The 23979-nt window shown below is 50.5% G+C and overlaps 10 protein-coding genes across 10 annotated transcripts; 3 read left to right on the forward strand and 7 right to left on the reverse strand.

Moving 5' to 3' along the window:
* Nucleotides 1-1688: 1688 nt before the first annotated feature.
* ACHE_40920A (fungal specific transcription factor domain-containing protein) lies at nucleotides 1689-3165 on the reverse strand (the record flags this gene model as incomplete). Its single annotated transcript, XM_043279172.1, has 3 exons — nucleotides 1689-2081; nucleotides 2135-3027; nucleotides 3081-3165. The coding sequence occupies 3 exons, from the start codon at nucleotides 3163-3165 to the stop codon at nucleotides 1689-1691; spliced, it is 1371 nt and encodes a 456-aa protein (XP_043136878.1).
* Nucleotides 3166-5251: 2086 nt separating this feature from the next.
* ACHE_40921A (uncharacterized protein) lies at nucleotides 5252-6409 on the reverse strand (the record flags this gene model as incomplete). Its single annotated transcript, XM_043279173.1, has 1 exon — nucleotides 5252-6409. The coding sequence occupies one exon, from the start codon at nucleotides 6407-6409 to the stop codon at nucleotides 5252-5254; it is 1158 nt and encodes a 385-aa protein (XP_043136879.1).
* Nucleotides 6410-6645: 236 nt separating this feature from the next.
* ACHE_40922A (CoA-binding protein) lies at nucleotides 6646-7178 on the reverse strand (the record flags this gene model as incomplete). The annotated part of the gene is made up of 2 exons (XM_043279174.1): nucleotides 6646-7025; nucleotides 7094-7178. 2 exons carry the CDS (start codon nucleotides 7176-7178, stop codon nucleotides 6646-6648), a joined length of 465 nt encoding a protein of 154 aa, XP_043136880.1.
* A 246-nt stretch (nucleotides 7179-7424) lies between these two features.
* ACHE_40923S (Rad4 family protein) lies at nucleotides 7425-10208 on the forward strand (the record flags this gene model as incomplete). The annotated part of the gene is made up of 1 exon (XM_043279176.1): nucleotides 7425-10208. The coding sequence occupies one exon, from the start codon at nucleotides 7425-7427 to the stop codon at nucleotides 10206-10208; it is 2784 nt and encodes a 927-aa protein (XP_043136881.1).
* A 114-nt stretch (nucleotides 10209-10322) lies between these two features.
* Nucleotides 10323-12228, reverse strand: ACHE_40924A (uncharacterized protein; the record flags this gene model as incomplete). Its single annotated transcript, XM_043279177.1, has 2 exons — nucleotides 10323-11906; nucleotides 11995-12228. The coding sequence occupies 2 exons, from the start codon at nucleotides 12226-12228 to the stop codon at nucleotides 10323-10325; spliced, it is 1818 nt and encodes a 605-aa protein (XP_043136882.1).
* Nucleotides 12229-12533: 305 nt separating this feature from the next.
* On the forward strand, nucleotides 12534-13281 carry ACHE_40925S (HD domain-containing protein; the record flags this gene model as incomplete). Its single annotated transcript, XM_043279178.1, has 2 exons — nucleotides 12534-12579; nucleotides 12647-13281. 2 exons carry the CDS (start codon nucleotides 12534-12536, stop codon nucleotides 13279-13281), a joined length of 681 nt encoding a protein of 226 aa, XP_043136883.1.
* A 238-nt stretch (nucleotides 13282-13519) lies between these two features.
* Nucleotides 13520-14217, reverse strand: ACHE_40926A (HIT family protein; the record flags this gene model as incomplete). The annotated part of the gene is made up of 2 exons (XM_043279179.1): nucleotides 13520-14086; nucleotides 14155-14217. The coding sequence occupies 2 exons, from the start codon at nucleotides 14215-14217 to the stop codon at nucleotides 13520-13522; spliced, it is 630 nt and encodes a 209-aa protein (XP_043136884.1).
* Nucleotides 14218-14620: 403 nt separating this feature from the next.
* ACHE_40927A (Mob1 family protein) lies at nucleotides 14621-16246 on the reverse strand (the record flags this gene model as incomplete). The annotated part of the gene is made up of 2 exons (XM_043279180.1): nucleotides 14621-15937; nucleotides 16007-16246. The coding sequence occupies 2 exons, from the start codon at nucleotides 16244-16246 to the stop codon at nucleotides 14621-14623; spliced, it is 1557 nt and encodes a 518-aa protein (XP_043136885.1).
* A 256-nt stretch (nucleotides 16247-16502) lies between these two features.
* ACHE_40928S (CobW family GTP-binding protein) lies at nucleotides 16503-18012 on the forward strand (the record flags this gene model as incomplete). The annotated part of the gene is made up of 6 exons (XM_043279181.1): nucleotides 16503-16632; nucleotides 16693-16776; nucleotides 16830-16841; nucleotides 16906-17002; nucleotides 17058-17583; nucleotides 17638-18012. The coding sequence occupies 6 exons, from the start codon at nucleotides 16503-16505 to the stop codon at nucleotides 18010-18012; spliced, it is 1224 nt and encodes a 407-aa protein (XP_043136886.1).
* Nucleotides 18013-20557: 2545 nt separating this feature from the next.
* Nucleotides 20558-22912, reverse strand: ACHE_40929A (uncharacterized protein; the record flags this gene model as incomplete). Its single annotated transcript, XM_043279182.1, has 1 exon — nucleotides 20558-22912. One exon carries the CDS (start codon nucleotides 22910-22912, stop codon nucleotides 20558-20560), a length of 2355 nt encoding a protein of 784 aa, XP_043136887.1.
* Nucleotides 22913-23979: the final 1067 nt, after the last annotated feature.

Raw genomic sequence — 23979 nt, forward strand, 5'->3', positions numbered from 1 at the left:
GTTGCTACGTTGAAATATATTTGGTGGATATAATGTCCACAACAACCAATCATCCCGGTCCTCGCAGCGACAGCTCAGATACACTTCCTACCCGCTCTCCAAAGCACTCATTCAAAAAGTGATTGGCTTGTTCCTGCAGTACTTTCCTTTCCATGAGAATTCCATCGATTCTATCAATCTTGGCACTTTCTCTACCATACTACTCCGTATGTAGTACTGTACAGACTATCCACTTAGGTTCAATCGGCACCTGTCACTCCGAGGTAAAGATACCAGAAACGGTAAAACGCAGAGATTGAACCAAGGCGAATTTTCGGGCTGTTGTGGGCCCTCGCTTGATTCGTGGCGCGCGAGACAGAGGAAGGTCTGGAAGCGAGTAGTTTATCCGTGTCAGACCTTTCTTGTGCTTGATAGGGCAGTTCGGATACCTAGATCTCCACCGTCTTAACGGTGGATGGAACTGTGCTTGGGGTTGCATGTTCTGTTGTTACAATCTTTGCAATGAAGCCTTCTAGGATGGTTTGGGGTCAGTTGTGAGTATAGATATCCAATTCATATCATATTCTGTACTACTTGTGTGTGATATTACAAGCGAGCCCACTCCTCCCTCGAAAGAGCCCTCCTTGAAGGCCCGCCACGGCTCCCATCGTGTTTACCAGTATTACTGGTAGCCGTCCACGCCGATTTGCGCTTCTGTTCTTCCGGTGCTCTTCCCTCGAAGCTGTCCGCTTTCTAGCGACTCAGAACCGGGAGGAATCTGAAGAATCTACTGCGTCAGTCAGTATGCATTCAATGGTTAGGGTGTGAGAAGACGTACAGTCAACTTCCACCCGTCGTAAGGAACAGATTCTTATACTCGGGATGATAATCGACGATGAAATCTCCTTGGGGAGTATCCGTGTATCAACACAATCTCCGATAGATAAACGGTCGATCTTTGAACTTTGTAGGAACAACGCCAATCCATCCCGCAACGCCTTCTCAGCATCATCGGGAAGAAACTGCCCCTGCTGCTTCAACGCTAATCGCGGAGCAGAAAGACATAGAAGCCCTGCTCTCATACCCATATCCATGTCTCACCATCCATCTTGAGAACATTACTCCCTGGCGTCGGAGGAAACATAAACCACCCGGTATTCGGGCTAGTCAAAAAACGAGTAATACTACGTCTACGAGAAGCCGACTTCGACGATAAAGACCATCATGAAGCGGTCCGATTATATCTCGAAAGGAGTGGCCGCTCACCCCAAGAACTCGAAACTGGCCAACGTTTTGTCCACCTCCAACCACCAAACCCGGATATACCCCAGCTCGATCCAAAGATCCACATTGTTGGTTTCATGTCGGAGAAGATGGGTTTCGACGGGACTCTCCATCATGACTTTCCGCATGAGGTGTATCGGATGCATCCCCTTGATTGGCAGATGTGAGGATTTACAACCCCCTCCTTCTGATTTGTTGTGACGTACTGAGACTCGCTTCAGAACCATGTCTGCTTTCAAAGAAGGCACTTGGTTAGGAATTTGTTCGCCAACTTCGCACGATGACTGACGAGCTTTATCCTTGGGGAAGGACTAGGCGTGATTGCCATCAGCGGTGATCAGAAGACCAGAAGGGAGACTGTTGGAATACCGAAGGGTTGTCACATTATGTCCTCACCAGATAATCTGTCCTTGACGCTGCGCCCACTATAAATCCCCAAAAGACAAGAAATGCAACTGCGGCGAAACAGGAATATCAAAAGACCCTAACAACTCCTCATCCATCAACGGATCATGGAAATACACCGGTGCTCCAGGAGCTCCCTGTCCCATTGCATCCTCAAAGCCTCTTTCATTGTTTCTGTCTCCATTGTCCTCACGGCTTTCTGACGGCTCGTGTAGCTGGGCTACATACTGTGTGGGAATGCGCTCTCCTATGGAGCTGAGTGATTGTAGCGACGGGATATCAGTGCTCCGGCCTACAGACATGGGATCTAGCAGGTCCCATAGAACGGAGAGTTTGAAGGATGGGATGCCGTGGTGGCCTGTCGTTCTGTCGTTTTGTTGGATGAGGCTTTGGAGGTAGTTCAGTCCGTTAATCTAATATTTAATCAGTCATGTAATCCTGTTTCAATCAAGAGAGAGATGCTTACAGCCTGTCCAAAATGTGGCCATTCCCGCACCATTCCCATAATAAACCCGCGACACCTCTCAAAATCCGAACAAGCCTGCTCAGCGACAGTGTCATCACTCGCAAATGCAAAAATCCAATGCACAGTCGCCGTAACAACAACCTGATACCCGATAAACGGATCACAAATCCGCATCCCCAACTCCTCCATCATCCTCACTAACCGTACCGTCCACCCAGAATGCATCAACGCCTGATCAACAACATGCTGCAAGAAAGACGGCGGCCTGAGAGTGAAAGTAGAATCGGGCTTTTTAGACGTCGCGATGTGGAAAAGCGGGTGGTTAAGGAGTGCCTGGACGGTGTGAAACATGGTCTGCAGAAGGAGCCAGGCTGTCCAGTATTCTTTGTACTGCGCAACTTCTGCAGGTGATTTTAGGTGCCCCCTAACTGTTTTGTAGCGGTGAGCTTGTGCCATGCTTGCTTCGAATTTGTAGAACTCGGCGATTAGCCGGTGGTATGTGGATGTGGAAAGCCAGGCGTCTTCGATTTGGCCGGTGTGGATTTGGCGCATGTAAGTGGTTGCTTCGCCCCAGATAGAGATTAGTTGGATACAATAGCCTATAATTCCTTGATCGTTGGCGCTACCGCCTAGTGTTTGTTTGAATGGTGGTATTTGGAAGTCTGCTGGGAGGGGTGGTTTTGATGGACTGGTGGGTGCGGGTGTGCTGAGTAGTGGGTAGGTGTCGGTTTGTAATGTGTTGGGGCCTGGGGTGAAGACCTGTTCCAGTATGTAGATGCTCCAGCAGCATCTGGATTTGTCTTCGTCGGGAGTCTCGGGATGACCAGACTTGAGTGTTTTGGCAAGCCTTGATGCGATGCTTATGTTCATTACCGTTCTAGCTTGTTTTCCGGCTATACAAGACATCAGCAAATAATACTCTCTTAGCTCGAAAGAATGGACTCACCAGCTATATCACACAGAGTCAACAAACATAAAGCCTGCAGAAGCTCTACTGTACCAATACCCTCTGCTGCTCGAAGGATCGCCATCTCCCGAGCAGACTGGATATAAAAATCTATAGCCTCTGACTTGGAGCTGCTATAGAATGGATGCTCTGAGAAGGGCAGTGTAACTGCTAAGAATGCTCTTAGTAGATACTGCGGGAAGAAGACAACATGCTCCTGCAGGAGACTCGGATCGAAAAGCGGGAGAGGTTGTAGGTGTATTTGGGATTTGTAGATGTCAACAAAGGAGAGTAGTATTTCTGGAGGAGGATGGGGACTGTCAAATCAGCATGGGCCCTAGTGGGAACGGTTTCGTTATCCATACAAAGTATGAGCATCAAAGCCTACGGAAGAAGGCAAGGCTACCGTAGACTCCGGCCGCGCCGTAGCAGGCCTCGTCTGCTCAGTGAGTGCCCTACTATCGTCAATACTGCCACCGAAACCAATTTATCAGACTGGGAAACACACTGAATAGTATCATGCATCCGCTCCACCTGCATTTCCAGCCGTTGCAGCCGTTCTTTCGAGTCGTTTTTAGACTTATCGGTCAGCACAACTCCCAAACCAAGCAATTTGCTAGATTACCTTGAATGCCACAGTTCCAACCTTATCTTTCGGCAAATACACACATCTCTGACTCAACCTCCGACAAAACGAACACACCGGTTTCTCACCCGGACATTTTGTCTTCTTCTTGCTGCTGGAGTTGAGCTTCTGCTTCATGCAAGAATAGCGCTATCCCACTTACCGACACGGTTCACATGCATGCTTAGCTCGCGGCTCATGGAAATATGGGTCTCCGTTCATATTTTCCCTTTAGTTTTTCAGTAGTGTAGAATTAGAAGTCAGACTTCGTGGCGAGAGGTGGTGTAATGTTTTCGCCAATTATTCGCCATTCCGGCTTCCGCTCACGTGGGCGGGATACGGGAGTTTCTGTTTTGGGTACTGAGCAACCCTAATGTAGAACGAACTGTGTGGAGCTGTGATTACGCACTGTGAATTGGGTACAAAATGCTCGAATATAGTCAGATGAGCTGATAGCTCAATTTATTGACCCATGTTGTTAATATGTCTTGTGTTATTCGATTTTTTATAGTTGCGATTGCCCCAGACTGACAAGACAGGGACGGGTGAATATGGGGAACCATATACCACTCCACTATTCCCGTGCCCACATCAGCTCCACGATGAGATTGTATTCTAGAAAAATATAGATAAATAAATAGAATAGAATGCCTGGTCAACACCACTCAAGCCCAACTCATTCTGCGCAAAATGCTCCCAATCGCTATCCATATCCTACAATCACTCATCGCCCTAGCAGTTATCGGCTGCTCCGCAGCCAAACTGTCAGAGACATCCAGCGGATATGCCCTTGCTATGTTTACGGTATGCCAAAAACCCACCTCTCCATCTCATAATACCGCTTGTTGACACTATATCTCTCGGTTGATTGTATAGGCTGTCGCAACAATACTCGCGGCTATCTACGTCATAACCACGTCGTTTATAGCAAAAAGCCTTTTCAAACTCTGGTCTGCCGTTGCGTGTAATGTTTGTACCTTGACGATCTGGGTCGTAACGATCGCGGTCTTGGTGGATGAGTATCGCCCGGGGTGTGGTGGATATAAGCATGGCGATTGCCATAGGAAGCGGTATGAGAAGAGTGTTGATAAAATTTGGGCTGCAACGCTGGCGTTGTGTGCCCTTGATGGGTGAGCATTGTTATTCAACGTGGTTTGTGATGGCTGCTAATTGGGAATTTGCAGTGCACTTTCGGTTATTGGGATTGGTGTTCTTTGTTGTTCTCGCAGATTTTGATCAATTCGAATATGGGATATCTTGGGAATAAATGCGATGTAATTGAAGCCAGTAGGATTGAACTCGACGAATTCTCGTGGTCACATCAATGACGATCGTTTAGATACATTAGACTCGTCAGTTATCATAACGCTAGCACTCAGTTCATAACACTTTTCTCGTAACACCACTGCCAACTAGCAGCTGAATAAACAAAAACCAAACCTGTCATAATACGTAAAAGATGTCTTCCAAACGAAGGTGAGGGGTATCAAAAGACGCAGATGGATACAAAAAGGCATAAGTCGAAAAGCAAAGGTGGGGGGGGGGATCAATAGTCCATGCTTAGATCATCGATCTCAACTCGGGCTCCCAATGCCTGCTTGCCCTCTTGGATCATCATCTCCAGCTGTTGATTCAGCCGTCGCAAGCTTGCGTCTTCCTCTCGCTCCATACGCCGCATCTGCGCCACGAAGCGTTGCGTCTCAGCTGACACGGGACTATCACGATGCTTTTTGCTGTTGGAGGATCTGCTGTTGAAGGATGGAACGGGGATTCGCGTGGGGGTGATCGGTCCGCCAAGAGAAGTCCTCTTACCCACGCGTGGCACCCCAGTCGACTTGTGACGCGTAGGAGACAGGTCTTCAGTATCGCGCACACAGTGCACTCGTTTCGCGGGATTTGGTGCCTCGACCCCAAAGGAGAAACAGTCGGCGGGACCGTCAGTCTGAACCACAACCCAGTTTTTGTGGATCTCGTGGTCATCAGGATACTGGCCGGGGATGGGAGTCGATTCGCCTTTGAAGTAGTAGGCAGAGGTCCCCTCCATCGTTTCGTCAACAGCAGTCTTCTCGGTCGACGTCGACTGCGAGGGAGAAGGAGCTCTGTGACTGTAATCAAGCTGGGGTGCTGAATCCGCAGACATGTGATAACCATGACCACCTCCAGCATAGAAACCACGAAACGCGCCCGACCAGCAAAAGCTCCACACTTTGCCCACAACATTCATCACAGATTGACCCCAGCTAGCCGGAGGAGGTGATAGAGTGATATCCTTCTTGTCCTGAGCTCCTTCCTGCTGTTCCTGACGACTGCGCTTGCGGCCGTTTCCGGTGTGACTGGACAAAAGATCGACGCTGGCATCGATAGGAGGAGCTAGAGGTAGCTCTCCACGAATATCCGAGTGATCATATTCCATTCCAGCGACGTTCTCATCCCGACCTAACCAGGACGAGCGATAGAGATGATCGTCACCATCGTGGGCGGCAGCGGCGGAGAAGTCATAGAAAGAACGGCGTTTATCGGAACTTCCGGTGCGGGATCGTTTGCGAGAACTCGTAGAAATAGTCTGGAAGAGGGAAGACGAAGCAGAAGTGGTAGAGGGCGTCTGGTAGAGCTGTGAATGAGCGTCGGCCAGATCAAGCTTTGGTGGAACGGGGGAGTGGTGGATGGGGGAGCTGTAGAGAGAAGAGGCATGAGAGCTGGGCATAATGAAGAGTAATATTATCTAGAGGAAGAATCAATGATCTAGATGGCTAAAAATCCTCTTCCATGATAAAAAATGAATGATGGAAGTGAGGATGAAAAGAGGATGAAAAAAGATGAACGTTGAGAGAAAAGAAGGTGAAGAAAAATGGTGAGGCTGAACTTGACTGCACTATGACTATATCCAACTAGAGTACCACTGTTCTTTCATTCACACTGCCACTATGCAATAAAGAATAATTACAGCTTTTGAGCACCCCATTGCACTCCAGCAGCATCCAATCCAGCTTCTCCATCCACCAAAACACACCATCCTTCCCCTCCTCGGCCTCCCTCTCCAGCAATCACGGCCTCAAAGTGCTTCCTTGCAAACTGCAGCACCGCATCATCAAATGTTCCCGGCTGCAACCAGACGGCGGGGATTCCAACCGAATGCGCTTCCTGCAGCACCGACAGAGTCACCGCGGGGGGCGTCACGACCGACAGCGACGTCTGCGTGGGTGATGGCAAGGCGGACGGTGAGGCGACCGTAGCGTAGTCCTTCGAGGGAAGGTTGATCTGGGGAGATCGGGGGTTGAGGGGAGTGACGGGGAGCGAATGCTGGTGATACCAGGCAAGCACTAGAGTAGAAAAGACACGGCGAGTCAGTTGCTCTTCCTTATCGGGCAATCATGAGGCTATTCCCCACGCTTGTAGCCAAACTTGTTGGCGTCGTTGCTGGCTCCGGCCACAGCGAACCGGGGAGAGGTGAAGAAACGCTTGACGGCTTCCATAGTGATTTCTATAGCAGATGTACAGAGTAGTTATGTGAGATTTGAGAGTGTGAAGAGGAATGCTAATGCAGTCACCACAGCGTACTTGTAGAGTCCCGGAGGGGATCGTCGACCTCGGTTCTCCGACCATCACTCTTCCATTCTTTCATCTTTCAACCACCTCATCACGCCATAAAACTCAAGACACGAGTTCTTTGTCCAATTCTAATAATCCCGTATTATTGAACTCTGACTGACCTCCTCTGCATGCCACCGTTCGTCCCCCGCAAGCGCGTCTCCTCCGAGGATCCCCCCAGTGCCAAACGCCACCATGCGATCCCTGCCGTCAAAGCCCCGGTTGTGGAGGATTCCGAAGACGACTTGCCATTGAGCGATGCGCCTGACTCTGATAATGAGGAAACACCTGGGAATAATGATGCGACCGAGAAGCGCAAGGGAAAAAGCCAGGGATCAGAGGACGAGGACGAAGAGAGCGACGACGATGACTATGATGCTATGGACTGGGAAGACGCCATAGATACTACGAACCAGCCTGCACCCACCACCGCTATTCTACCGTCTGCCGTCGAATCGCAGGATCTCGAATTGACCCTCGACAAGAACGAAGTGCATGTGGCTGACCTCCTCGATGGCAAAAGGGGCCCGTCCAAGATCGAGCGCCAGATCCGTATCCGGACTCATTGTCTACATGTGCAACTGCTACTCGCCCACAATGCAGTCCGAAATGCCTGGGCTAATGACTCCGAGGTCCAAGAAATCCTCCGGCGCAGGTTACCCCAGGGAATTCACAAGGAGATCAAGAAGTGGCGAGTCGCATCAGCGCTCGATCCCCCAGAATCACAGCCCCAGGAGAAACCCACCAAAAAGAAGAAAGGAAAAGGGAAACAAACCCGGAATCCAGAACGGGACTGGGGGGAAGGCTCGTCGCGACTTGAACCTGGACAGCCAGATATGAGTCTGGGCGATCCTATGATATCCCTGCTCAAGATCCTCGCTGCATACTGGAGGAAACAGTTCAAGATTACTAATCCGGGTTTGCGCAAGCATGGATACCAGCATATGTCTCAGGTGGATGTTGAAATACGCTCCTTCAACAATGATGATCATGACCCCGAACGACATGGAGAACGGTTTTCCAGTGTGGATGAGTTCCGGTCGGCAGCAGAGCGCATGGAGGGCTCTAGGGATACAGGCGCACAACTCTTCACGGCGCTTCTTCGCGCATTGAACATTGAGGCTAGGTTAGTAGCTAGTCTACAACCGTTAGGATTTGGATGGACCAAGGCAGAGACCCACACCTCAAAGTCCAAAACGGAGTTGGAACCTGGCACTGCAGAAGCAACGGAGACAGGAGCCGAGTTGGACGAGGATGAAGGGAGTGACAGTGACTCTCCAGACAAGAATGTCCCGCCTCGCCGCAACAATAGCCTCCGTTATGACCGTGATCTGCCATTTCCCATCTACTGGACGGAGGTGGCCTCTCCGGTCACCCACCAGATCATCCCTGTCGACCCTCTAGTCCTCAAGAACCCCGTGGCGACAACACCAGAGCTACAAGCAGCTTTCGAGCCCCGCGGGGCAAAAGCAGAAAAAGCCAAGCAAGTTATATGCTATGTGATAGCATACTCGCCAGATAAATCAGCCAAGGACGTTACAACACGGTACTTGCGTCGCCGCACATGGCCAGGAAAAACAAAAGGCTATCGAATGCCAGCCGAAAAGATCCCCGTTCCCGGCAAAAAAGGCAAATTCTTCGAATACGACTGGTTCCGGGTGATATTCCGAATCTACCAACGGCCTCATAGCCAGAGAACACCAGTGGACGACATCGAAGATACTCAAGACCTCACACCCAACCAACCAGAAAAGAAACCCGCCAAAGAAGGCGACACGCTCCAAAGCCTCCGCGCCTCCACAGAATTCGTCCTAGAACGTTTCCTCCGCCGCGAAGAAGCCCTCCGCCCCGGCTCCAAACCCGTCCGCACTTTCACGACGGGGAAAGGCGCAAAAGCCAAGAACGAAGACGTCTACCGCCGTACAGACGTAGTGAAATGTCTCTCCGCGGAGAGCTGGCACAAAGAAGGCCGGCAGGTCAAAGTCGGCGAAGCACCATTGAAACGCGTGCCCATCCGCGCCGTAACTCTCCTCCGCAAACGCGAAGTCGATGAGCTAGAGCGTGAAACGGGTGAAAAGCCAAAACAAGGACTTTATGCTAAATACCAAACAGAGTATATCATCCCGCCGCCCATCGAGAACGGGATCATCCCCAAAAACGACTATGGAAACATCGACTGCTTCGTTCCTTCCATGGTACCCCGCGGTGCCGTGCATATCCCCTGGTCCGGAACAGTGCGCATCTGCAAGAAATTAGGCGTCGACTATGCAGAGGCAGTAACGGGGTTTGAATTTGGATCTAAAATGGCGGTCCCTGTTATCGAGGGCGTCGTCGTTGCAGAGGAGAACGAGGGCCTTGTCACGGATGCGTGGATGACTGAGGAAGCAGAAAAGCGGAAGAGGGAGCAGCTCAAGGCCGAGAAACGCATTTTGCAGACATGGAGGAAGTTCTTGTTTGGGTTGAGGATTGCGGAACGCGTTAGGGAGGAGTACGGGGGTGCTATGGAGAGAGATCATGAGGCTGATGAGATCAATCCGTTTGCGAAGCAGAGTAGACCTGGGAATCGTGGGCGCCAGAAAGAGATGCTACATGAGGAGGAAGGGGAAGAAGAGGAAGAAGAAGACCCGGCGGATCGAGGAGGTGGATTCCTTCTTCCGGGCGAGGATGATGGTGATGATGGGGGATTGGTGGTTGAGCGCCAGGAACAAGAAAGCCGTCCACGGTCTGGATCTCATGCAATTGAGATTAGGGACAGTGATGACGAAGGAGAGGATGATGGCGATGATGGTACTGGAAATGCAAAGGCCAACTCCAGTTTCGTCGAGGAGCTTTCACCTCCACCTGACGAGGTTCCCGATTTCGAAAAGGAATATCAGCAGCGGACGCGCAGACAAGCGAGAAGCAGGAAAGGCTAATTGTCCTTGTTGTGCAGGACAACAGGTCATGTATATTACGTTTGCTCATGATTATGATGACGCTGTACAATAGTTATCCATTTACTTTAATACAATAATACCCTCTATACCCTATCATCTCCGTCGAATCGAAGGTGAACCAAACCAACGCATCTCATCCACGTCCATATCCACATCCAACTCCCCATCAACATCAACATCAACATCAACATCAACATCAACCTCTATATCCACACCCGCATCCAAATCAAACTCCCCCAACGGATTAACATGCACAACCGGTGAAGTAACAGGGCTCTGCGCAATCCGCGGCCGCGACTTAAACACACTCGCATAATCTGCACTCTCTTCGAAAAGCTGATCCTGCGGAGTCTGCGCCCTAGGAGGTGCTGGCTTCGGCGGAGTTTGGAATTGGTTCACAGGGAAGGACATTCGGTTTTGGCGGCGCGAAGATTTATCTTCCGGCGGTGGGAGGCTGGGGCGTGGGCCGACAAGTGACATGGATTTGCGGGTTCGTTCGGCTAGGGCAAAGAGTCTGGGTTCGGTGTCTGGGTCTTCTGTAAGGGTTATGCTTGGGGACGTGTAGTCCATGGAAGGCTCTGGATCTATTTGATCGTTATCGTCTTGGGGTGGAATGGGTTGGGGTTCGGGTTCCGTGGTTGTTGTAGCTTCCTGTGGACTGGGGCCGTACGATGGGAGAGTGCTCGTGGCGGGTTCTGCTGACGCAGGAGACACGGGTTTTGTTTCCTTGGGAGATGAGCGCGGCTTGTTGTCAATGCGCGCAAGAGCTTCATTCATAGAATGTAGAAGGGATTGATCTTGTTGAGTAGGTGTAGCACGGTTCTCAGGCTCTCGAATTGCCTTGGCAATGCTTGCAACAGTGAGCGCTTGGTGGTCCCTGAAAGCCACTGAACCGTCCCTTGCAACATTAGTTGAGGGTGATGGATCCATATTGACCGATGCATCTCCCTTGGTCGCAGTGCCGCTATATTCACGCCATCTGCTCAGTCGATCCCGTTGGCGCGACACCCGTGATTCAAGGTCGAGTAATAGATCGCGAGAGGCGCCTGCCTTGAGATCTTCCACGGTCGACTCCTTAGCCTTTGCCCAGGCTTTCGCAAATGGTAGTTCCAAGAAGGCATCACTGCTGCTTTGCGATCCACCATGAAGCAGACTGTTCGCCCATTCTTCGCTGCCCAGCCAATTTGTCTGCACCTGCTCCGCGAAACGTCCAACATCCGTTGGTTGTTCGGGAACTGATTGCGGATTCTCCTGAGACCGTTGTTCCAGCTGAACCTTTTTGTTATCCAGTAATTGCGAAAACTTGTCGTACGTATTCAGAACGCGAGCGCGACGCTCCTCCATTGACCCAAGTGAGGCCCGATGCGCCAGGAGAAGAGGCAGCGCGAGTTGATACTCCTCAGGGGAGATACCGTTCGCCAGCGACAACCTCAGAGCCGGGTTCAGCTGTCTCCCGTCAATCGAGGCGGTCAAGATCCTACGCAGAACCGCTGTAGAGAAGACTGCCAGCAACTCATCGAACTTCTCCCCCTTGCAGTCGTCCAACATCGACTTGCGTAGTATCGTTTCCTTTCCCAGGTCGCCATTCTTCTTTAGATCTGACAGCACCCGAAACAAAGCGGCGCGGAGGTTCACCGACTGTAGCGCTTCTAACGGAGGGAAAAACGGGCGTAGTTTCTGGGGTTTCACATCGTCCGGTCAGCTGGCTCGTTTGTACTTGTAGCCGATAAGTCTTATTCTCTCGTATTGGTTGATATGGACATACATCCTGTGTTACTTCCGGATCCCAGATGGCGCAGAGATGATACAATGCCCATTCCACAGCTTTCATGCGCTGGCGTTGGTTCTGCGATGAGGGTGATAGGGCACGAACGGTGATGCCCGGCCAGTCTTGGTGGTGATGGAGGTTCAGCAATTGGAGATTTCGGACGAAGACGGAGAGATGAGAGGGAGTCGACCATGACAGAGGTTTTGGTCTGGAGGGTTTTGACGAATACATCTTGCAAAGAGAGTAATTAGAGAGATGTGAGTGATAGAGACGAGGTTGTTGCTGAGCTCCGTATAGAAATGGCGGAGTATGTGTTTGCACTGTTTGTTTGCTTATTGTCCTCTCTTTCCCTTTTTCTCCTTCTCTCTTTCTCTCTTTCGCTTTCTTACATTGCAGCATCTTTCATTTCTTTCATTGCCTTGCTTGCTTATACGGTCTTTTGGCTATATTAATACTGCCAATATCCATCGTTGCATTACTGTATAATCTATAGCCATCTTCTACGTTCGTTCTAGTATCTCACTACCGCCGTCATCATGGGCTCTGAAGCATCACCCGACCCTGTCTGGACCACCAAGTCAGGTAAGAGCCCTACCTGGCTTACTATGAAATCTACTGTGTTGTGGGATCATAAGTGTTGACAACCCAGTCCTGGCGTCCCTCCCCCACCCGCCCGAAGAGAACTCCCCCTCACCGGTCCCCTTCTTCCACCTTCTCGAACGCCTCAAGACCACCAAGCGTGAAGGCTGGCGCCGTTTTGGAATCGACAAGGGCGAATCCATCTCCGACCACATGTACCGCATGTCAATCATGACGATGCTCGCTCCGCCGTCTCTCGCATCCCGCATCAACCTGCCCCACTGCATGAAGATGGCGCTGGTTCACGACATGGCCGAATCGCTCGTAGGTGACATTACACCGAAGGACAAAGTAACCAAATCGGAGAAGGCTCGACGTGAAGCGGATGTGATGGAATACATTTCGAAGAGTTTGCTGGGCGGTGTACCGGGGGGAATGTTGACCGGGGAAGGTATCTTGCAGGTGTTTAACGAGTACGAGGAGAACCAAACGCTGGAGGCGCAGTTTGTTCACGATGTCGACAAGATGGAGCTTCTTCTGCAAATGGTGGAGTACGAGCGGGCTCATGACATCGACCTGACTGAGTTTTGCCATGTCGCTTCGCGCATTCAGTTGCCCGAGACGCAGGAATGGGCGGCGACGGTACTCAAGGAACGGGAGACGTTTTGGAAGAACAAGACCGGTGCGAATGGTACGAGTGCATGAAGGGTGGTATTATTCCACGGATGACTTGATGCATTTCTTTTTCTCATACTATTGTCTTGGGCGTTGGGGTTTGGGTTTTGGTTGTTGATACCATCGTTTATCGATGAGTTGTGGACGGTACCACGGGTTAGTTAGCATCATTGGGGTTCTTGCATTGATAGTATATACTAGTTGGCCTGCAATTGAACATGGGATCATTAGCATACAAGCATACTCTACTTCGTCTATACATAAGTATTCAATCCAGCGGCTCCTTCTCCATCTCCCTTGCCAACATGGTAGCCTCTGCCTCCATCTCCTCCATACCCCTCGGCTTCCTGGCATCATTATCAACAGCTGGAAAATTCGTCCGTCTCCCACCACCATCATCCTCCTGCGCCAACTGCTTCACCTCCTCAGTAACTGACCCCGACCCATCCCCAGACCTGAACTGCGCAGCAGCAACAGCCTCCCTCTGAATCCTCCCCACATCACCCTCCTCCCCATCCAACATCTCATAAATCGCATCCGTACCCCCCAGATGATCCAAATCCCTCCTCTGTCTCGGAATAATATGCGCATGCACATGCGGCACGCTCTGCCCGGCATCCACCCCATCCTGAATCGCGATATTCAGACTACTCGCACCATACACGCGCTCGATCATCCGGCCTACGCGGCGGACTGTGAGGAAGAGGTCGGTTGTTTCGGAGGGGGTCAGGTCGGAGACGCGGGGGACTATGCGGCGCGGGGAGACTAGGACGTGGCCCGGGAGGATGGGTTTGAGGTTTACGAGGGCGAAGGAGGAGGGGGTGAGGTGGAATACCTTTTATTTCTTTAGATTAGCATTGGGATTGAGCGTGATGGTTATGAGGGTGACCGGCGAAGGAATACCTGGGTGGTTACGATGAAGGGGCCGAAATGGACAGGGAGGATGCCTTTGAGGGCGGGTGGCATTGTTGCTTGTGCGGTCATGTATTTGCTGACTTCTCGGATTGGATTTGAGATTTCTAATTGGTAAACAAAGGTATTTCGGAGTTTAGGTGTTGAGAGGAATTGGTTCGTGAAGCTGTGTTGAGTGTTGTTCGGTGTTGTTGCTCGGAGACGGACGATCTGAGATATTACCCAATACAGCACACCATACAGACCAATTGAGGCATACGGGTATCATTGTTCGATTTCAAAAAGTATTAATGTCATATCCAATATTACAGTGCCTATATCCACAAAAAATAAAGCTATCATACAGTGAAATCGTCAGAAACATGCAAGTTATAACCGTAATCCATGTCATATAGAAACAAACAGAGAATGGGACGCGCTCCCATGAGAATCATCGCAGACAGCAAGGACAAAGTCGTTAAGTCTCCTTAGCAGGTTCCGGTTCCGGCTCCGTCTCGGACTTGGTTTCCTCGTCTTGTTCTGCTGGTTGCTCTTTCTTTTCCTCTGTCTTCGTCTCTTGTTTTGTCTCCGGCTTGGACTCCGGCTCTGCTGCTGGCTCCGGCGCGGCCTCCGGAGTGGGCTCTGGCGCTGGCTCTGAGGACGATTCCTCTGTGGCCGGGGCGGGTTCGCCCTCTTCTTCCGGTTTGCTCGTTTCAGGCTCTGTCTGCGGCTTCCCAGGTTGGCTGGGTTCCGCTTGCTCTTCTGTCGACTGTGGATGCGACTCCTCTTCCGGCTGAGTCCTCTCTGGTTCTTCAAGCCTGGGTTCCTCGGGTTTAGGCTCCTCATTGACCTCCTGCTCCTGAATAACGATATTATCGCCGTTCGGCTGCTCCGTCACTCCTAGAGGTGCCTCGAGCGCAATAGTAGTCTCCTCGCCTTCTTCAGTTTCATCTTCTGGGACAGCGTCCTCCTTCACCACCAACAATCCGGCTTTAGAATCCTCATTATCCTCGGCGCTCTCAGCGATAGTAGCGACGCGCGAACCCGTAGACGGAGAATGCTTATGACGTCGTGCAGTAGCGCCAGCGTCACCGTCCTTAGCTCCCTCATCCTCCTTCCGCAATATCGTAACTCGTAATCCCTCCGCGGGCTTCTCCGCAGGGGTCTCCGCAGGCGGCTCGACACCCTCTGCCTCTGCGGGAACCGTGTAACTATCCTCCGGCATAAGGTGATACACATCGCAGACCGTCTTGAAGAAAATATAGAGCCCCTCGTTACCCTCCACCTGCCAAAACACTTCCCGGTGCTTATACCAAGCATGCGCGAAGATTCGATACACCCGACGGAAGATATTGATCAAATGTCTCATGCTCGCCTGCGGACCGCCACTCGCTTCGGAACCCAGCGTCAGCCGGCTGGGGAAGTGTTTGGGTGAAGTAAGGATGTTCGTGGCCCAATCGAGCGTGTGACAGCAGTAATCGATAGCGCAGCAGGTCTTCGGGGGATCGTGGACGGCGCATAGGTACTGCCATTCCGAGGCTTGCATTTCGGGGCATGTTTGAACGGAACAGGGAGGGTTCTCGGCGAAGAAGGCAACGATAAGATTGTTTACTTTCATGGTGAGGAAGCGGCAGAGCTCATAGAGCCAAAGCGCCCGGTCGACACCTTCGGGGGGTTCCGCAAGCTGAATCGCGATGTCGCGGTGGATCGGAAAGACTGTTTCGGAGCCTTCGGGCCGTGTATAGTGGTTGTGCAGAGCTTTCAGGTGTTCTTGGAGTTGGAATGGGGAGTCAAGCTGTTCCTCTCTCCTGTTAGCACGCAATTGCCGAATCCAACTCTTTGTTTGCCGTCAGAATCAACTAACCTGCGCGAGAGGGATCAATGGCGGACTAGCAGCCATATCAATTGCTTTACTCCCGGGTCGAACTCTTCGCGTCGCACTAGCTTCATCGTCATGGTTGTCCGGGGTGTAATTTAGTGATTGCTCTGCATCCTGGTCGGAGCACTCGTTGCCGACTGATGGAGACCCGATCTGGACCTCTGTGAGCGGCGGGGGACTAGGTAAGCGAGGGGAGTTTGACGATTGGACTCCCGCAGTTGCCATTGTCGATATAGATTGTAGAATCAAATGAGAGGAAAGGGAATAGGGAGGAGGGGGGGGGGAAGCGACGAACGAGTAACGGGCGGGATTGAAGCTGAAGATAACCCGATATGGAAAACTGTATCAAACAAACCAAACCCAGTGACCGCAGAAGCCCTATGCCCTAATGCATCCGCTCTGGGCAACGTCATTCAATCGTCTCCGCTGACATCTCCGATCTGTACCATCTAGGTCATTTTGCTTGGAAGAAAAGAGAACCATGGCAGATATAGAAGACGATGATGCGCCCCCCGCGCTGGTTGATGTTTCGGACAATCCGATGTCGTCCACGCCAACCACGACAACAGACACTCCGGCGCAGAATCGAGTGCCGATTACGCTGGTGACTGGTATACAAGCACCTGATGCTTGGACTAAAGCGAAGGGAATAGACTAACTCATGGATACAGGGTACCTGGGTGCGGGAAAGACAACGCTGTTGAATTATATTCTCACGGAGAAACATGGAAAGAAGATAGCTGTGATCATGAATGGTTTGTTTTCCGGAATCTAAATCTAGTACATTTATACTAAGGCTTATTTGTAGAATTTGGAGATTGTGAGTACCCAAGTTGGATCGATATCATAAAATCTATACAGACAAGTGACTATATAAACCAAAGCCTCCGACATCGAAAAGCCTCTCACCGTCAACGAAGACGGAAAAGAAGTCACCGAATGGATGGACGTCGGAAACGGCTGCATCTGCTGTTCTGTCAAGTACGTCCCCCATACGCACCCCAGCCTCTTTTCAGAAATCGTTTAACAGAAACAGAGATTCCGGCGTCATGGCCATCGAATCCCTAATGGAACGCCGCGGCACCTTCGACTATATTCTCCTTGAGACCACCGGCTTAGCAGACCCGGGCAACATCGCCCCCGTCTTCTGGGTCGATGATAACCTAGGCAGCTCTATCTACCTCGACGGCATCGTCACCCTTGTTGACGCCAAGAATATCCATCGTCTTCTTGACCAGCCGGCACCTGAAGAGACCGCTTCTTCAGGGCATGGTGGCGATGACAGCAGACATGGGCATGAACACACCGGCCCGGTGCTATCCATGGCTCATATGCAAATCTCGCACGCGGACGTGATTATCCTCAACAAGGCAGATTTAGTGACGCCCGAGGAATTAGAGGCCGTCCGTGATCGCATCTCAGCAATTAACAGCGTCGCCAAGATCCATGTTACGGACCATAGCAAGACGCCGCAGATTGAGGGTGTTGTGCTGGATTTGCATGCATACGATCATCTTGCTAACTTGGATTTTGGTGAGAAGGGCCATAGCCATATCGATCCGGTATTCCATTTCTTTCAACAGAACTCCTTTGATGCAGAATACTGACGGATGCAGGCCATCTCAACTGTCTCGATTACAACACCTCCCATCCCCAGCCACAAAGTCCCCCGCGTAGATTCCTGGCTGCAGTCTCTCCTTTGGGACTCTAGGCTCCCCCTTCCTGCTGCTTCCAAACCATCTCAGTCTCAACCTACCGATTTCGAAATTCACCGTTTAAAGGGTATCCTGGCACTGAGTGACGATGAGAAGTCAACAAAGATCATCCAGGCCGTCCGCGAGATCTTCGAAATTAGAGACTCGGAGCAGCCGCCGCAATCTGACCCTGAGAAACCTGCGTGTTGTAAGATAGTGCTTATTGGAAGGGGGCTGGGGACGGATGTGAGGCCATGGCAGGAGAGCTTTGAGGCTTTTTTGGTGGGTGATGAGTAGGTGGGATATGTTGCATTTTCGATTATCAGGTGGTGCATTGACATATTAAGAGCTAGAATATACGATTCATGTTTGCTATGGAGTTGGTCATTATGTTGGTCTTCTCTGGTTGATGTGTCCTACACCGTAGCCATATACTAGATCCCGATAGAACTATGCCCTTTTTCTGTAAATAGTCACTTATCTATTGTGAGTACCATAGGTCCTGGTAGTCGCTGATGTTCTGTGTTACTTTTGACTACTATCCCAGGTATATTGGGATCCGAGAGCGATCACACAGGCAATCAAACCACAGCCCCAATGGCCTCTCAATTCTCTTTCGGTTCTCTTTAGGTTCTCCATTCTTCCCCCATTATTGTCAATACATCTAGTATAGTTGATATCACTTTAGCCCGCTTTATTGAAAGAGCTTGTGGTTATTCTTAATTGGAATGTTGCTCTGGTTTCTTTCAGTTTGAAAACTGGTGGGTTTTCATTGACTGTAGCCTGAAGCCGTGAAATGGACATTGCCCGCAACAAATGCCACTATTGGCTCTGATGGCTGTAATGTCTGGATGAAATTGTGCCAATCATGTCTTCGCCGGCTGAATGGCCTGCAATGATTAATTTTTGCTATGCTCATCAAAATCGATGAGAGCGTGAAAATTTGTCCCCGAAAAATTCAATCACGCTGGCTTTGAATCAGATTAGCTACGAGCCGTAAACAAAACATTGCAAACCAGCATTGCGAACAACCCAGTTCAACGCTAATGGAGAGCACAGCCGTTTCAATGTCGGACGCGCAATATTAGGCCAGGATAAGTAATACAGCTCTGTTACGCTGTTTCTCTTTACTTCCCTCGCGCTGTGAGCACGGGACGGGTATCTGGCGCTCAAAAGTTGCCAACGATAATGTAGTTGATTTGTGGTTGGTAGAAGCTTGTAGATCTACCACGCAATTGCATTGTAATCGAACCCACCGGAACATGAGCAGTCATTCCAGTATACTATATGATTTCTGGGTCAACTCGGAGCAACTTTTGTACAGCCGACAGCTGACAGGCCAGCTAGAATATGGTCAGCAGGAATGGACGCTCAGGCGACAACGGCGTGGCTGATAAGCAGGCCGAAGTGCGTTTGGTCGTCCAACTGCCGTGATGGTTGCGATTCCTATCTTCGATTCTGTGCCGTATACATGAGAATTCATCACCTTCTTGATAAATTAGGACAGCGTCCCATGAGCTGGCTGAACAGTTCTCTCAGAGTATCGGTGTCTTCTGAGGGGTTCCTTCTCTGCGACTTCTGCATTACAGTAGATGCGATTTGACCAGAAAGAATTTGCCCCATTGCTCGCTGAGTAGTTTTGCCAAAAGACGAGGTGGTCGCCATTTGGCTACTTCACTATTCTGGTTAGGTCTTCCATGATAGCACGAGGTAGCGCTTTTCTCCCAGCAATCGCCTTTTCCAAAAATAGATTGGAATAACAGACCTTTCAGCTAATCCATTAGATAAATGGTTCTGGTCGTAGATGAAACACACAGCGCAGTTTCCAGTGGTGGCAGAACTGACTGCAGCTCTCTATCCCGGTTCTTTTAGGGAGATGACGGGGATAGTTAGGGCATGCTTGGATGGTAGTAAGTCCAGTAATAACACACGAAGCATAACGTCACATAATTGCTCGCGCACTCTCATTGCAGCCAGGGGCGGCAGAGCACATCTGCGGGGAGCTTTAAACTTTACGGAGCAGCCTGTAGCGTGCAGTGGCTCATCATTTAGAATCTCGGGATAGCGGCGTAGTACACAGGTGCGTTTGTATAGGAGCACAAAGAAAGGGAGTTTCCATGCAACCCAGGGCCACCAGTCCCTCAGATGCTTGGCCAAATGTTGGGCTCCAAGATCCATCAAGAATGTTCAGGCACACCTACAACAATGCAGGAACAGCTGTGGATGCAAGTGCATACATATGCAAGCAATTTGTGTCAAATGCCTCTCAGCCTCGCCATTTGAGGGATTTTAATTGGCAATGGCTTACTTGCGGGCTTTTCTTCAGACTGCGCTCGTAGTGGTTACCTAAAGAGGAAGGCAAGAATGGGTAATGGAGAATAATGGGGAAGAGGGGAAAAGGTGGAGAGCGTTAGTCCTTAAAAAGTTAGGAATAATTTAGGGCCCTTCCTTCTTGGCACATGGTGCATATATTGCTTGCATACAGTGAATCACCTCTATTCTATGAGACAGAATGAATGGGGAAATGGCAGAATACTAAGACTAATACAGTCCCGATGGAAGAAGAGGAAGTGAAGTATTGGCACCAATCAATCAATCAACCAACCAACAGATCGCTGAAAACGCAAGGAAATACAAATAAATAAACATAGGAAAAGCGTACCGTCGTCAAGAGAGCTTCAATCTTGGGAATATGGAAAGAGACACAAAATAAAACACAAAAAAAAAAGAAAGAAAGTAGACAAACTGATAAAACCCAAGCCCCAAGTCCAAAACTCCATATCCAAACTCCATCGCCAATGATAACAATTTCAAGGTCGGGAGGCCATATCACGCCCTCCAATTAGTTGTTGCTGTTGTTGGTATTATTCGTATTTGCATCTGTATTCGCCGCCTGTTTTCTCAGGAAATCCAACGGATCTACCCGAGGGACAAGCTGCATGGAAGCCTCGATGGCTTTCGATTCCTCCTCGACGGCCTCTGGAGACCCGGGCCGCGTTTTCTCGCCATCAGACTGGATGTAACTGACACGACGTGGCCCGGTGTCAGAATGAGACTGGCGGCTCATGGATGAGTACCCATCATCCTGTGGGTGCTGTTGGCCCGGGGATTGAGGTTGCGGGTTCTCCTCGGCGGAACCAGCCCGCGAATGAAGATGAGCAAACCCGTTCTCCAAAGGAGGATGAGCATGAGGATGAGGATGGCTTGTGCGTGGCCCGACGCCCATACCTGTGGGCGGGGGGTAGTACACCATCGGCAGTGCGTGCGATGTTGGAGGAATAAAGGGTGGGAATAGTGTCAAGAGCTCCTTGGCCGAGAGTCTTTGTTGGGGATATGGGCTCATACAAATAGCTACCAGTCTTCGATAGTAGTCTGGGATTTGCAGATCATCAGGGAGGAGCAATGGACGGCATTGTCGTTCGGGTTCGTCGTTCTCAGTTGCGATGGCCCACAGGGTCATTCCCAACTGAAAAAGATCGGTCTTGACACCAATGTACATGGAGATGCGCTGCTTGCTTTCGAGCTTAGCCACAATCTCCGGCGGCTCCCAGCCGACAGGACAACCCCTGCGATTGATGTCAATGATTTTCGCGTCGTCATTGGCATCTAGCACGATATTCGACAGGGTAAAGTCTCCTTGCACGAAGCCGGCTTCGTGGATCTCAGCCAAGCCCTGGACAATCTGCTTCGCCCAGCGTTCCCGCCGCTTCCAGGAGATGGTGTTTTTGCCGTCGCGGTAATAGAGCATGTCAACCAAAGCTCCCTTGTCTGCGTAGCCGATCAACAGACCCTTGATAACTTGGCGCTCCTCATCCACCACAATAGCCTCAAGCTGAATGACATTCTGCGCGCCTAGGAGCTCGTGAAGGGCGTTGATCTCGTAAAGAAACTCATCAACCATGTCGGGGCCGGGGATTTCCTTTTTGATGAAGGAACGACCATTCAATTCTACGTGGTAGACAAAGCCAGATTCATGCCTCACAAAATGTAAGCGGTCTTCGGAGACAAGCTTGATTCCTGGCAAATGCCCAATATGGAAAATCGCGGGATAGGCAATGGTTTCGTTCACATCCTCTGTCACATGCACGTGCAGACGGCCATCGCGGGTCTCCAACTTGAGATTCGTAACCGTGTCGTAGAATTGGATCTCAGCCAGCGACTCGCGGAGCGATTCGTAGATGCGCGCGCAGCGGTCTTTCTGGTTCCACATTTCACTCAGATCCTGTTCAAGCGAATCCGGCTCTGGACTCCGGTAGTCGCACGAGATCGTGACCCGGCGCCAGAGGGTAGGGGTCTCAGCATAGGTGACGAACAATTTCTCGCGCCGCGAGCGGTCACGGAAGTGCATGGTCAGGTTCAAGATCCATCGCTTCTCCAGCTCCATTTCGATAATGCGACTCTCCTCCGCGGAATCTATTGTCTCCATGTTTGGGTCTGGTCCCGGGGGACGACGGCTCCGCTCGGACCGGGGATCGCTACGATCATCAACGTCCTCTGTATGGTTAGGGTGATTTGGATTTGCTTCGGAAGATTCATCAACCATGGTTCGCTCTGTTGCTTCCTCCGGTTCTGTTGTTTTTTCTGTTGGCGCCGTAGTCTCTGTTTCCTCTGCAGCTTCTGCTATCGCCGCTGATGCGCCATCTCCCTCTCCATGTTTTTCGCCTTGCTCGCGCCATTGCATTTCGGGGGCGGACGTCCGCGGGCCCGGAGCGGACTGTGGAGTTTTGGTTCCCTGGGTCTGAGAACTGACTGGGCGGCGACGGTCGGCGGACGCGGCACGGCGGGGTTCGGGCGGCTCGAAGGGTTCCAGACGATCTCTCTGTTCGGAGACCTGGCGTTTGAAGGTGGTGGCACGAGGCAGGCCGACACCGACTCGGCGCGTCAATCTGCGAGTCATGGTTTCATGGGGTTTGACATTGGCGGTGCTGCCATTGGGCGTAGTATCAGGAGAGGAAGCGCCGGAGACGGGATAGGATTGAGGACGGGATTGACAAGGTGAGCAGGAAGAGGAAGTATCGCGCTGTTCACGGCCTAGCAACTTGCGCAAGCCCAGGCGATGCCACATGCTATGCTTGGCCTTTTTCTTCTTCAGCTTCGGAGGGGGGAGAGAGGCTTTTCGGTCCGGTTCTGGACAAAGGCCCAGAGATGGTCGCCGCGAGGGGCTGGAAGAGGACGAATCTGCGATTCTGATGGCCATTCTGCAGGTTCGAATCACTGGTGGTTGGTGGTGAAAGAGTCAAAGAGGACACCCTGCAGGTTGAGGGTACAGGGGGTGTCCATAGAAATTGAGACGAAAGCAAAGACAATGAAGAGATGCAGATGATGCAATTCGAGCCGCTGCGATAGAAGTTCCAGAAAGATTGAAAGAGAGTAAGAAAAAGGCTCGAGTCTTTCAGTCAGGAGGTTGGGGGGAGGAAGTGATGAGGCTTTTTTTTTTTCCCTCGGTGGTTTTTGTTTGTTGTGTGTTATTGCTCACCACCAAAAAGAAAAAATAGTAGAAAAATAATGAAAATCACAGGCAGAGTCAGAAAGAAAGATCAGAGTTTTTTCTTCAAACAGAAATTGTCGCTGGTGGAAGATAATTGGAGAAGAGAGGGAAAAATGAGTGAGTTGAGAGTCGGTGAGGATGTTGTATAGCACTTAGTAGTATGGAGTATGGAGTGACACTCTAGTATAAAGGCACCACCATTTCCTCAAAGGAGAGAAGAACAACGCAGAGGATGTCAAGTGATTGAGGAAATGGTCTGATATAAGAATATATTTGTTCAAAAAAAAAAAGAAAGAGAAAGGTGAAGTTGGAGGTCACCACTTGGACAGCCCTCAATCCATGTCCAAGACAGCAAAAAAAATAGAAATAAAAAATAAAAAAATGGAAATCGGTAGAAATAGCAGAAAAATCGAATATCTCCGATGATTTTTTGCCTGTCGTCCGAATAAAATATAATAGTCTTGTAAACCGTTGGTCGAGTTAGAATTGCAATGCAATTCTGCACTGAAGGAATCAGCGCCGAAACGACAAGAGGATGTTGTTTCTTATTATAAGACGCACGACGAATGCAACCATAAACACCGCTATTGACTATCCAGTTATGGATACAGCTACATACATACACACATACAGGGCTCATCTCTTAGCATTAGCTCTCAAAAGTCAGTCATCCTACAAGTAGACCGCTAAAGTGCGATGCACGGCGGCCTGACTGAGCCATCATGCCTGATGTACATTCTCTATAACTATGTTCGCCCTGGCTCTTCGGGAACCTG

The sequence above is a fragment of the Aspergillus chevalieri genome, chromosome 4 (genome assembly GCF_016861735.1).
Source record: "Aspergillus chevalieri M1 DNA, chromosome 4, nearly complete sequence".
In the NCBI taxonomy this organism is placed as follows: Eukaryota; Fungi; Ascomycota; class Eurotiomycetes; order Eurotiales; family Aspergillaceae; genus Aspergillus; species Aspergillus chevalieri.